Source organism: Anopheles aquasalis, chromosome 2, assembly GCF_943734665.1.
Source record: "Anopheles aquasalis chromosome 2, idAnoAquaMG_Q_19, whole genome shotgun sequence".
Classification (NCBI taxonomy): Eukaryota; Metazoa; Arthropoda; class Insecta; order Diptera; family Culicidae; genus Anopheles; species Anopheles aquasalis.
This window is the reverse complement of record NC_064877.1, coordinates 73,164,637-73,178,171: the sequence shown is the minus strand read 5'-3', so window position 1 is coordinate 73,178,171 and position 13,535 is coordinate 73,164,637. Positions and strand designations below refer to the sequence as shown.

The window sequence follows — 13,535 nt, the reverse complement described above, 5'->3', positions numbered from 1 at the left end:
AATCTCTACAAACCAGCGATCAGACTTGGTCGGGTGTTAAATAAAACAGATACAAACGCTGCATAACAATCACAACCCATCGCCACAAGCATATTCAATCGGGGTGTCCCGGCAAGGACACGTCTCTCTCGTCACAAATCTCTACATTCGACTGTCCCTCGTTAGGCTGCGTAAAATATGGTTAGTTGAGCTACAAGTGCCCACTGGTAAACAACTTGCATTAGCATTTGTAATGCGTAATGTGACCTTGGCACACGCAGCGACACTTAAAAGTTGAATTTCATCGATCGAAAGCAAAGATAAATAAAATCCAGCGTGTCCAGCGTGTCCGTGACGTCACTAGCTTGAGGTCTCACGTGACAGATGTTCTGTGGACAGCGCCACACCATTATGGCTGCACGCCGCTGCATAATAAAGTGAATAAATCAATAACACGAAGAACGGGCCTTCTTCTGTGACTTTTTCTTCCTTTGCTGACCGCTGGTTCTTGCAGAATGGACCCTCTCCAGCGGCATTCTCATTATTGAATAACATACTCCAGCGCCAACGATGATCCGCCGATGGATCGGTTACGATGGTGGTAGTAGGCTGTACAAACCGACGCCATCTCCATAGTTGCATACGATGTTAGCAAAGAGAAGAAGAGACAGAATGGCAGTCTGGTAGTAGTACTCTGCTGCTGGTGGCTGTCAAACCGGTACTACTAACATAGTTTTACCTAGCGTGTCGCTAGTGACAGGCCTCACAATGAGCGAGAGATAGAAAGAGAGAGAGAGAGCGCGTGTATGTGTATCTGCAGAACCCTCGGCCGAAGAGCACTCCGAGGCGTCATCAGCGTCATATAGACGAGCGGGCGATGTGCACTGCAACCGTGCCAGCAGGGGTTGCAGGAAGGAAGTTGTGGCAGCAGTGGCGCTGGAAGCAATAGAGAGGACCGGTTCACTCACACCCATGCCAACACACCCAGACACACAAAAGATGGTCGACGCGGCACGCAAAGAGAGAAGAACGCGATTTGCGCGAAACGAAAGTGGAACAAAGTTGAATAGACGCAACCAAGGACGGACGGATGGATGGACGGGTTGTTGGTGGTGCTGTCGTGTGGTGTCGGTGCGCCGCTATAAAACAACCCCCGTGGGGAGCGCCACAGTGCACCGGATCTGCTGGAGATGGAGCAGCGGATGCACTCACTGTTGATGCTGATGGAGGAATAGGCAATAGGAAGTGATCGTCAGTATTGATGGAGCATCAGTATCTTTTCACCCCCCAAAATGGCGCCCGCGGAGAAGAAGAAGAGTTTAGCAGAGGATCTAAAACTGCTAATCTCAACAACCTCCTCATTCAGTCCCTCCCTGCCGGAACGCCCTTCTTCGCTTTTCGCAATCGAAGATCATCCTCCTTCGATCGGGGTTGCGCAGAGAATGAAAGGAACGCCTCTTCGTTCTCCTCTGGCGGCTCTTGGGTGTTGTGGTCGGGTCCATCCGGTCACACGCGAGCCCGCTGGCACGCGATGAGCCCTACACCAATCAATGCCCCCTCGGGGGGTCAACTGGAGAACTGGGGGTTGCGTCAGATCAGATGATCAAACCGTACCGAACCGGACCGATCGACACGCCGTGTGACAAGGGGCCGAAGCCTCGCGGGAACCATCGCGATGATGGGACGGATCGGGACACCACCCTCGCTACCACCATCTCGAGAACGTTTTTTTTTTTGCGCAACCACCGCCGGAGGATGGATGCTGGCTGGCTAGCTCGTTGGTTCTTGGTGCCTTCAGCACTGAGGGCTGAAGATCGCACCGGACGATACAGGAGAGTCAAAGGGGGCCCCGGAGGGTAACTCTAAAGCATTGTCTCTACCTTCAGCATCTAGCAATGGCAATGATTGAAGGGCCACAGCCCGTTCCGTTCGCGCGAGGGGAAGGCCAAATTGCCGCTGCCAATGCAAGATCATTATCGGATCGGAGCTTAATGGCTGCATTGTGACGCGAGGCTCGAAGGGAAACGATAGGCTTTTCTATTCATAATTCATTCTGCTTCTGGTGGCCAAGGAAGATCGTCTGTCGGCCAGACGATCTATGGCTGCTCGGCACGCCAATCACGTCGTGGGGTGGGAGCACCACTGCTGGCTGGAGGTTGAAGGGCACAGGCCTAAACAGGGTCTTACGTAAGACAATTGGATCCTTTTTTCGGATCCTCGGTCAGGAGAAGTGGTGTTTTTGGGTTGAGGGAATCGTTAGATGAGGAGAAGAATCTAGCATTAAGGCAGTTTGGTGTATCCGAATCTCAATAATTATTCGCTTTTGAGTAATGTTCTATGTTTCTCACTGCGCTTTGGAATCAAATTTGAATAATAAATAGGATAAGTAACAATCTCAACCTTTGGGAAGTTTTAATGAAAGAACTTATATGGTCTAAGGACACAATCCTCTTTAATAGTTCTTTTTGGATTGTTTTGTGATCTTTTAGTTGAAATATTTCTTGTGTTTATTGGTGAGGTGCTCTAATAATAAAATTTAAAATAGATAGCAGCATAAAATATAGAAGCTCGTGCGTCTCGTGTTTTGAATGTCTGCTCAATTGCATTGTATTGTATAATGCTAAGACGACAGTGTTCTAACAGTCATCAGTGCAAATATACGCCCGATACATTTCAATTGATTTTTTGTTGTTGCAAAACTCTATAGCAACAATCAAATGAAGCATGATTTGCACAATGCATTGCAGCAACAATTTACAGAAACCAACGCTGAACTCAATTCCTTTTGATGTTCTTCGTGGAATAGTTGGCGCACAATTTACCAAATACAGTCCTGTTTTGAAGTTTATCCAACCGAAAGCTCCCCGTTCTTCAACCCAACGCTCATCATTACCATCCTGCAGCGCGTGATGCAACGAATGCACCGAAGAATCATCAAAGATCGAAGGCAGGAAACCCCTTCCGATCCGTTCCATTCCGTGCCAAAAAGCTGCCCATGAAGGCGCATGCCACGAAGCGCTTCACTTGCCATTTCTGTCTTCAATATTCTAATAGACCTGGCCACGGGCCGGGCCGGGCCGGGCAGTGGGGCTCGGACTTTGGCCCGCAATTCATTATACATTACAAGTTGCAGCCAAGTTAATTGCCATGCCGCGGCGATCCGTTATGAAATTGATTACCGAAGCGGCAGAATTGGGAAGCAACCAGCTTCTTCGTGCAAGAGGCGGTAATCACGAATCACGAGCTTGAAACAGGTGCCCCCCGTTGGAGGTGGTGGTGCTGGCGGTTAATGCAGAAGAAAGATGAGAGAGAGAGGAAGGTGCTGTTGCTAATGCTTCTTGCGTCTAATGACTTCCTCACCATCCGTCTCGGTTCTCCAGAGCGCCCGAGAACAAAGGTGCAGAGCAGAGACTTCGCTTCTTCACTTCAACTGAAAGGCTGCAGGTTCGGTTCTGCAATCTCGCTAATGACCGGCGGCGCACTTCCCCTTCCCCACATCAACGGCTCAACACAGCTTGGCGGAAGTAACAGTCGTCGAGTTGGTGATGGTGCAGAAGTGGGTCATTCCCGCACCACCAGCCCGTAGTAACGGTGTATATCCCACACTTCCTGCCATCCCACGATCGATCGATCAGCACGGGGAATGATCTTTAAACCATCGCAAGACAAGCGCGCGCGGAGAGGAACTGGTTTGCGTAGCGCTGTGCACTGCCAGTGAGCGACAGTTTTGCGTGATCTCTTGGGAGGCGAAGTGATCAAATGCGGGCCAATGGGTTAGTGAGGGAGGGCTATAGGGCTAGGAGGGTAGCCGGAACTTGAACCCCGCAACGGGCAGGACCGGTTTTTCTTTTTATCGAATCCTGTCCGTTTGCGTAATGTTGCCGACGGGCAACCGAAGGCGGTGCCGAACAAATAGCGACTTCATTCAGCTCCCCGCGATAACCACGAGCTGATTAATTGCGTGACAGTCGATGTCGAGGTAGGAGTGCGTGTGCGACTCCAGCAATCGCTGCCAGCACCTTCTCTCTAATCACGTGAGGTGCGTGCGTGCGTGCGTGCGTGCGAAGGAAGGGCACATTACATCGCGACATAATTTGCATAAATAGACCACGAGAGTGCGACGCACTGGGTAGAGTGTGTGGTGCGTGCAGCGAATTGTCAAGCTGTAAAGTCCGTCATCATCATCGCAGGTGCACCGTTCAGTGAGGTGCGTTTGATCGCACTTGCTGCCCTGCGCTGTTGCATAAGCAGCGTGGCTGCAGGCTGCACGATGCACCAACACGAACCGATAGCCGACGATTAGCAGGCAGCGTATATTTGATTTGGTCATTTAGGTGCCGGAGCTTGAAGGTGGCGCGGACCACAATCACCGCACCGCACGATCAGCAGTATTGCAGATTTCAATTTGTGAAACGTGCGTCGCGCGATCACTCACGATAGGGCGGATGTCGCTTGTATGAGGTCCGTGGACAGGTGTGGCGTTTTGTAATCGACGCAGTGTTAGTTTGATTACATCGCAGATCGATGGCAGATCCAGTGACAGGGGAATTAGTATTCGATCAATGACTTGTTACAGGAGGTGTATGAGTCTGTGGCCCGGATTAGTCACACCCAAACCAAATCGAACCCGAGCGAATCAGTTTTCGAACTGGCAATAAATTCACATCGACCGCGTCAAGAGCAATTGGGTCAAACTCGATACTCGACGGTTCGCTCGTACTTGACGGAGCTGTCATGGTTTCCGTTCTAATTAGATAACGCGCAACGCGCCTTTGTCCAACCGGTTCACTCCGTTCCGGTAGCCAGACGAGGAGGACGAGGAGGATTCTACACTTTTCGCCAATTACTGCCGCCCTCCTTTTTGGCGGGGTGGGCCTCACCTCATTGTCACCTCATTGCGATGAAGTTAACGAGCGCGTTTAGGGCCTTCGGGTACACACGTGCCAGCATATATTTGCAGGGCGAGGCCACCTTTTATGTGGTGCGACAGAACCTTTTGGTGTGCGCACACACTAGCACAAGATCTTTACGACCAAAAACCGCTCCTTGTGAGGACTGACTTTCGATTTTCAGGTCGGTATCGGGTCCCCAACTGGCGCTCTGTCGATCGAAATATGACAAACTGCCATTACGGTCCGTGTCTGTGTGCGTAGGTTGGTCATAAGCTTTCACCAGGATCACACTTCTTTCGGTGCTCAATTCAGAACGGACAAGGAGTGGCCGCGAACGCAGCGTGAGTCAGGTGTTACCGCAGTCCGCCCACCACCGCGATATCAAGCCGCGGTGTAAATGCGAAATGCGTGGAGTAACTAACTCCCAAAACACAAACACCAGAGGGTCTACTTCTCTCGTGTGCTGGCGCTTGCTTGCTTTCGCATTGCCGGTCCCGCTCGCTGCCAATGTGCGGGCCGCTAGTCGATGGTGGCGATGGTAACTCCGAAGTAGGTCAACGCTGAACGCGCGCGAGAGAGGGTGGAGGAGGTCCAATCGCGATGCGCGATAGACCTTCCAGTACTCCACCACCGTCACCTTCCAATCCAGGGGTCTGTTGCTGCGGTCCAGGAAACCTTGCGTTCGAGCCGCCGATTCCGGTTCTTTGCGGGAATTACCGAGTGAGCGAAGGCGAAGGCGAAGTACGCGCGTACGCAAAGTAGCAGCAGCGGCCGCAGCAGCAGCAAGAAACGGACACGGACAAGATAGGAAACCTCAGAAGAAGGGTGCTTTCGGGACAATTATTTCGTTTGTTTTATTTGCTTCTTCTGCTGTCGCTGTCGCTGTCGCTGCCGCTGTGGCCAGCCATCGAATTACTCGATCGCTATCTGCTTCGTGGCGTTGTGCTGTTTCTCTTCTCCTTTCTTCAACGCCGGAGTTTTGAGTGATGGATTTATTAATGTCTCGCCGGTATGCAAATGGCGTGACACAAGCACATACAGACAATAGGACTACGGATCCTCTGATTTACCGGAGGGCCACTTTCATGGAGACAATCAAGCTTTGATTGAATTGATCTTCGCGAATAGATTTGTGGATTCGCCTGAACGGAACGGAACGAAAGCCACAAATGTATGACATTTTGGAAAGAGCTGGAATGGTGATCAGCGTGCTGATTGTTATTTACGCGGCGCGATCGCCAGCGTCTGCGTGAAAACGCATCTCCATATCAGGAGCACTGGTGTGACGGTTGGTCCACGGTATACCGAGGCCAATAAATCAGCTAACAGTAATTCATTTGGTGGTCGGAGTCCCAAAAGGGCACCCATGGCCATGGTGCGTAAATGCTTGTTTACAATGGCGCAAAAGCGCGAACTCGGTACTTTGCCTGTGCGCAACGTTTTCGTCCTGTGCCGCTCCATTGCGGATGCTTGATGATCCCGGACGCTGGCCAGAGGAGAGTCGCCCAGAGGTTCCACCCGTAGACAACCATGGAAGGCATCGCTTTCAGCTGCGTAAAGCTGCGTGACTGACTGACTGTCCGGCTGTCGGACTGTGGCCTGGCATGGTGAAGCAGTCCGCAGCCCACCATAAATTGAAGTTGGTGGAGTTGGGAGGGAATTAATAAAATGTTGCGGACGCTAGCGGCCTGCTGATGAGAAGCAGGAGAGAGACAGAGAGAGAGCGCCAGAAAGAGAGCTGCCTGACGAAGGAAAGGCAAAAAAGGAAGGACGAGAGAGAGAGAGAGAGAGAGCGAGCAGCAACTGGCAACAACAACAGCACACAACGTAACAACGAGCGGGATCGAGCGTCAGGGAGGCGAGCATGCGTAAAGCGCGATCGCGATCGCGAAGCCGAAGATGGGGAGGTGGGTTGGATGGTGGAAGAGACGCGGAAAACAGTTAGGTAACTGTACATAACTTATGATGTACGCTCATCGACGCGCCGACGCCGGATCGAGCCGGTTTTGGCTTCCAATCCCCCCATCGTGGCCCCAAGCCAAGCCACGCACCGCGACCGCACGACGTTCGCGAGATGGTTGTTGAATGGGTTTGAATGATTGAAGCTCGAGTGGGAAGAGAAGGCCAGAGAGAGAGAGAGAGAGAGAGAGAGAGAGAGAGAGAGAGAGAGAGAGAGAGAGAGAGAGAGAGAGAGAGAGAGAGAGAGAGAGAGTAAGCGAGGACGAATGCTGAAGATGCTCAGGAGAAATATGATTTTAATGATGAGCCTAACGCCTTTTTGGGGTGGTTGAGATGCGTTTGATGGGAGTTGGTTTTTGTGATGGTGTTTCTCTTCCATTTTTAGGGGGAAAAGGCGATTGGATCTTAAGAAGTGTTTGATGTCGATGTTCCAATCTGGAGAGCGTTTTGTTTGGAGTTCTTCAATAATTGAATCCTTTTTTGGAAAAGATTCTTCCAAAGATGGCAGTTGAGTTGTTGCTTATTGGCGATAATTCACTCGGGAGAATGATAAATCGAGAACCAACTTACAATTGCGATTACAAAACGACGTCTTCACTGTCATTATGGCAGAAAAAGGACTTGAAACATACCTGCAATTGAAATAGAAAAAAGGAAGGGAAAAAGTCGTTAGAAAATGGGTTAAAGCGAGCAGTTAGCATAACAATAAAGAAGAACAAACAATCTTCGATTGAGATTGCATTGCTACCAGCGCAGCAATCATTCCGATCCGTTCATGCAATGATACAGACCGATAGACACCACGATCAACGCCGGATCGCCACTGAGTGACTTGAAAGATGAACGAAGAAACTCCCAATCTACACAATTATCATTTACAACATCGAATCCCATTAGAATTGAGCATAATTTGTGCAGCATAACATTCCCAAGCCCCGAAGACCATCACCTGGATGGAGATGGGATCCACGCTGGTGTCCAGGACCGCCAGCCAGCCAGCTAGCCAGCTAGCCAACTTCTTTCGACACGTTTCCGAGTAGTTCGTCTTCTGGGCTGGACTACAGCCAATCAAATGCAAATGAGAAGTACATTTTGCTGCTCCATTACGGGCGGAATTGATCGCAGCATTATCCCTAAGGGGCGTCCAGATTGCCGATCCTAGGGCCGAGTATCCGATTGTGGGATGGGTTCAATCCCCGCGTCACACTGGGGTGGACGAGGCGTGCTGACGGACTGAAACTGAACTTATTGGGAATGAAGTTCGTGACAGCCACCCTTCTCCCTCTCTCTTTCCTGTCCTCTCAATCGCACTCCCCCGGGGGGGTTCCGCAACGCAATAAGCGCGCGAGATAGTGAACGGATTGGACTTCGATCGTTTGTGAAGTGTTCTGAGGCAAGATCGCCGGCGCGTTCTTGCTCGCGGGGACCGATCGGTCAGCAGCAGCTGCCGCAATCGGTGTGCCGGTGGACCGTGATTAGTGGCCAGTGCCGTAGCCGCGGTTGTCTTGGGTCCTAATACCGAAACGAATGACTAATTTTACGAAACTGATTTCTCGACCCGCCCCGCCACCTCCTCCGCCTGATCTAGAACGATCGCTTTGCTGTAGTGAGGGGGTTTTGGTGGCTGGCCCTGGTGCCTCCCGCGGCGTGACTCATATCGAGTGCCTAGAACCTCGAGGATTCGATACGGCCGGCACCGTTCGGTTCGTTTCGGTAATTTATGCTCTCGCTTTAGGACATGTGACACACATATTTCATCCATGTACGGTGGCGATTTGTCAGTAGAAGCACACATACATACACGGGCACACATACATCACCCCGTGTGATGCTTTGTTCAACGATCATTAGCTGAGTAATGGATGAAGTACTGTTTCATTCCCGTCGGTATCGACCGGTATAGGTCGTGGTGGGTTGCGGTACTTGAACTCGGTGGCGCTAACTTTATGGCAATCAACAACCACTAAAAAGGTGCCCAGGTTTCAGGCGTTTCGGACGAAAAAAAAGGGGAGAAACTCTCTTTCAACGCCGTCACGGAGGCCTGCCGATTGACCGAAAGCAGCATTCTATGTAGCAAGCAGCGCAATCTATTCAACATCCTAGCTTCATAATCACCGGCTCGGTACGGGGCAGTTTGATCTTTATGGCCGAAGCTCGAATGAGGGTGGTTTCCCGGAGGAACCGTAAATCATTAAAAATGTTATTCGCGTTTTATTCAAATTTTCATTCCGCATCCCACCTCGTGGGGAAACCGGAAAATTTGGAGTCCACGAGGGGAAAAGAATAGTTTTTTCAGTTTTAATTGCCGCCTAACGAATTTTTTGGGAGGGTGCTTCACCACACCATTGCAACCGGCTTTGGGTGCCATGCCGTGGCCGAACGAATAGAAGAGAGTTGGTCACAAGAGTTGGAGCAATTAATTCTGGGATCTTCTATCAGGGGCCCAGGACTTTTATGACAATTTTTCTGTTGGCCATTTCGTCGTGATTTGCTTTTGAATACTTTTCTCTAGAAAAAAAACTTTTGAATCTTTCGCCGTACTTCGTGGAGTGCTCTATCACTCTATTTTTACCGAAATCTCATCTTTGAGGATTAAAATTGGGAAAAATAAAATAATTTTCAAACATTATGTTCTGTCTTTCGCTGCAGCAAACAACCGAAAACCGCGTGCCTGCAAAGACCACATGGCGGGCCCATGGCGACAGCCCCCGAAGCTAGCAAATCTCACTTCGCCCCAAATTCCGCATCCGCAACACTCGTGAACAAGCAAGGGGTGCAGCACCTGTTTCAATAAAACAAAAGAGAGAAAAACGGCTAGAAAAAAACAGCCGGATGATTGCGTTACGTTTGTTGGAATCTATTCATCGGCAATGGCGGCGATTTCGATTTCGTCAATCGGGCCTAGGGACACATGGGAGGGAGTGAAAATGGTTCATCAACCCTTCCCTTCCCCTTTGGGGGTAGCAACAAAGCAGCAAAGTGGCCAATTGGTAAACTTATTTTCTGCCAACGGAAGCCCGATCGGTCGGATTGGTAGCTCCAAAGGTACCGCCATCGCGACGTGTTTCAAAACGTGCAACGCGTATAGGAGGAAGAAGCAGGTGAGGGTAGCCAGCAACACTAACCAACAGAACCAGCAGCGGTATAGAAGATCGCAGTCGGTGCTTGGTGGGGAAGAGGAAAAAATGGATTGGAAAGACCCAAACAAAACACTCGACAAACGCCATTTGATTACACATGGAATGGCGGATGAGCGGACGCACGGTCTCGCGGGTGCTTTGCACTTTTCCCCGACTGACCTATATTCGCGGTGGTCGCGTCGCGCACACGATGGTTCGTGCCTCGCTCGCTCGTGTGTGCTGCTGCCACCCCCGTCGTCGTCGTCGTCGTCGTCGTTGTTGTTGTTGTTGATGGGGGCTTCCCATCATTCACAAGCTCCCATGCCAGACCAGCACCCACCCATCGAGCCCGGCGGGCGTTAGCGTTCTTTTCATATTTTCCGTAAAGAATATTTCCATACCAATGGCACCACCCCCCGCCAACCGGCGGTAGGAACGGCGGGTTTGAAGTGGAATTGTAATGGCGCTTTGACACCTCATGCGAAGCTTCTAGCCACGCCAACACCACACCGGCGGACCTTTATGTTGATTACTATGCTAGTGACAGCGAAGGGGGAAGGAAGGGATAGAAAGGCAGCGAGAAATGAAGAGAAAAAAATGGAGGCTCGTGCAACCGACGCCATTATGCATGAATTGGAATGCAGAAGCGGAAACGGAGAAAATGCTCACGGTTGGCACACTAGCGGGTGCGCGTGATGCGCTCACGGTGATGTGGGGGTTGGATATTTGCATGCTTTCCATGCTCATGCCCGTGCTCACTCAGGGGCTGTGTGCTGCTCAGGGTGGGATTGAACACAGAAACAAAACAGCAGAAAATCCCTTCAGCCCCAGCATAATTATGAACCGTGATACCGCAAGATAACCGGGCCAAGGGGGATGGAATGACGATAACGGACGGAAGGGTTCTGGCGGAAGATCCCCGGAATCGGGATAGGAGCTTGATAGAACGATGGAATAAAGATCGTTTTGTAGGGAGCTTTTCATTCGAGTGCCATTAAAAACGGACTTCGATATTTAATTTTTCTAGTGATGCTTAATTTTAAATTTGTGCTGCTTATAATGCTGTACCTTTCAAAAGAAGATTGTACTTTTTTTGTTGATAATTTCAAGTATTTGATTCCGAGATATTGATTTATGAAAAATAACGCTTTATAATTTGCTTAAAACATCTTACTACTTTACGAACGGTTTTCGTGAAACAAACCGTATTTTTAAACAGAACATAAAATTGATTGTTCGTCTGTAAAAGCTCCTAATCTTGCCAAAGAGTACCGATTTGTAGCTTCATATCAAATGTAGAGAAAAAATTGAAGGTGTTTTCCCACGAAAAGTCTTAAAAAATGAGCCTATTTATTCACCGAATGAATATAAGAAGTTTAGAGGTTGCTACATGAAGGATTTAACAATAAGATCTCGTATGATGTTCATATTTTAAACGCAGTTCTATTGCTTTATAGACTAAATAGTAAGTACACGATTTCATCATCGATCACACAAGAGTAAACATAATTTCAACTTCCATCCGGTGCGGTGAGTGATATGCATTGCTACCTTTCCAGTGACATTGTGTGCATCGATCAGCATGCGGGCACCACCCTCGCTCACTTTTCAAACTTTAAGCGACTGTATCGCGTCTGATGCTGGCGCTCGAGAAACAGTGCCACCGACCACCATATTTCTGCACCAATCGCCTCCAACCAACCAACCGACCAACCGACCAACCGACCGACCGTGTGGATGCAAAAGAAGGGAAGATAATAAAATAATTTGTGTAAAAAGCAGCACCGACCGACATCAGGCAGCATCACCACCGATGAGCCACGATGGCGGAAGCACGGAAGGAGCGGGTCCGGGACCGGAGCGGAAAAGCCAACTGTAAAAATGTCGGTAAACAACGGAAAACTGTGGCCGCACGGTCGAAGCCGCGAAAACGAACGGTACATTCCGGGGTACAGAGGAGGATCTAACACAACGCGCGCTGGTTTCCATTCCCTCTCCAGGCTGCTTGCTTGCTTCTCTCGTTCACCGTTCACCGTTCGTGTTGTTAGAATGGACCAGCGAAAGGAACGGGGTGGGATGGGATGAAAATCCAAGAGCAAGAAATGCGGGATGCGCGGCATCGCAGCATAAGATGGTTCGGAAAGGGGTCTGCTAGATCCCCCCCCAACCCCGTTGATTCGGTGGAAAAGAATGGAAAAGCTAATGGAAACGGACGCACACACAGAAACGGGGGGAGACCGCGAATGATGGCGAAGAAAATGATTAAAATGAAGAACGAAATAGAAAAGAATGGAAGCGAAAGGCCCCCGGGATCGGGAGGGAGCGAACGCTTCGCGAAGAATCAGACGAAGAAGGCATGGAATGGAAAGGCACAACCAGCGAGTGAGCGAGCGAACGCGGATAGTTCTCAGGTGTAACATATTTGTTAATAGCACCACGGACTACGGACTACGGCGCTGCGACCGCTATGCGCAGACACAACGGTACTCTCCGTTACTTTGTGCCAACGAGCCAACGGGCCAGCCAGCCAGCCAAGTCAGTCAGTAAGTCAGTCACGGGACGGGAGGCACAGAGAGAAGGCAGCCTTGAAAGAGCAGCGTCGTCCCCTCTGCTCCCCATTCGTCTATGACTTATGTGAGAAAGCAACAAATTCCTAGTCACGATCAAAGACGGGAGAGGAGATGGCTTTCGAGCCATTCCCAAGCCATTCTAGACGACTCCCGGCGTCGCCTGCTGTCGGTGCGCCGTGGTCCGTTATCTACTTTTGATTTCAATTATTTCATTATTTCGAAATCGGCGTCGGCGAATCACAGCCGCTGGGGTGCTGCTGCTCGCACTTAAGGCTTCTTCCTTTAATGTCTTCCAATGGAGGCGGCAGTGGTGGAGCATATACACACTGGTCCCAGGAAAGCTTTTAGAGTGAATTCCTCCTCAAGAACTGAGTTCTAGGAGGTAGACGTTGGAAAATATAATGATAGCTTATAGTTCGGGAATGGTTTGGAGTGGCAGTCCTGCGATTCTGGAATGTACACTATACCACCACCAGATGGCGCCACTCTAGAGTTACTTAGTTAATGCTGGATAATCGGAATTTAATTCCTCGAAACCAAGTCACAATCGTCATGTACTTGTACGGCGAAGAATTAAAGAAGAAAGTTAAAGATGGCGTCCAATGAAAGAAGTGAAGGAGATTGTCCTGAGCACATTACAAGGAAAGTATACGGTGCCGTCTCGCTGCTTACCTTTGATGGATCCACTGGAGGAGTTCTGCACCGTGGATGCCTGCACATTCGTTTGCATGGGCATGTGCGCTTCCAGCTTCGACGTAACATTACTCCACATTTCAAACATCCTCGAAGTGAACATCGAACCCGCCGCAGGACCGTGCGCCACCGGAAGACACACGGTTCAGGACACCTCAGCTCTGCAACTCCTGGTGCGTTTATATTTCGCAGTCACCGTTCGCCACCGGAGGCGACTTTGTACTTTTCGGTAGCCCCGTAGTTCGGTTTCGTCTGTTTTTGATTATTTTTTTCCCCGTTTTATGAATTCACTGCCCAGCAGCACCACCACGGTCTATCATCTC

The 13,535-nt window shown here is 50.0% G+C and overlaps 1 protein-coding gene across 1 annotated transcript in view; it reads right to left on the bottom strand.

Moving 5' to 3' along the window:
• The window catches only part of LOC126569362 (probable nuclear hormone receptor HR3), a 58,165-nt gene extending 44,850 nt beyond the window's left edge, over positions 1 to 13,315 (bottom strand). The window contains exon 1 of the mRNA XM_050226394.1: positions 13,192 to 13,315. Within this exon, the coding sequence (XP_050082351.1) occupies positions 13,192 to 13,315 (124 nt within the window). The remainder of the gene's footprint in view (positions 1 to 13,191) is intronic.
• Between the last annotated feature and the right edge of the window lie 220 nt (positions 13,316 to 13,535).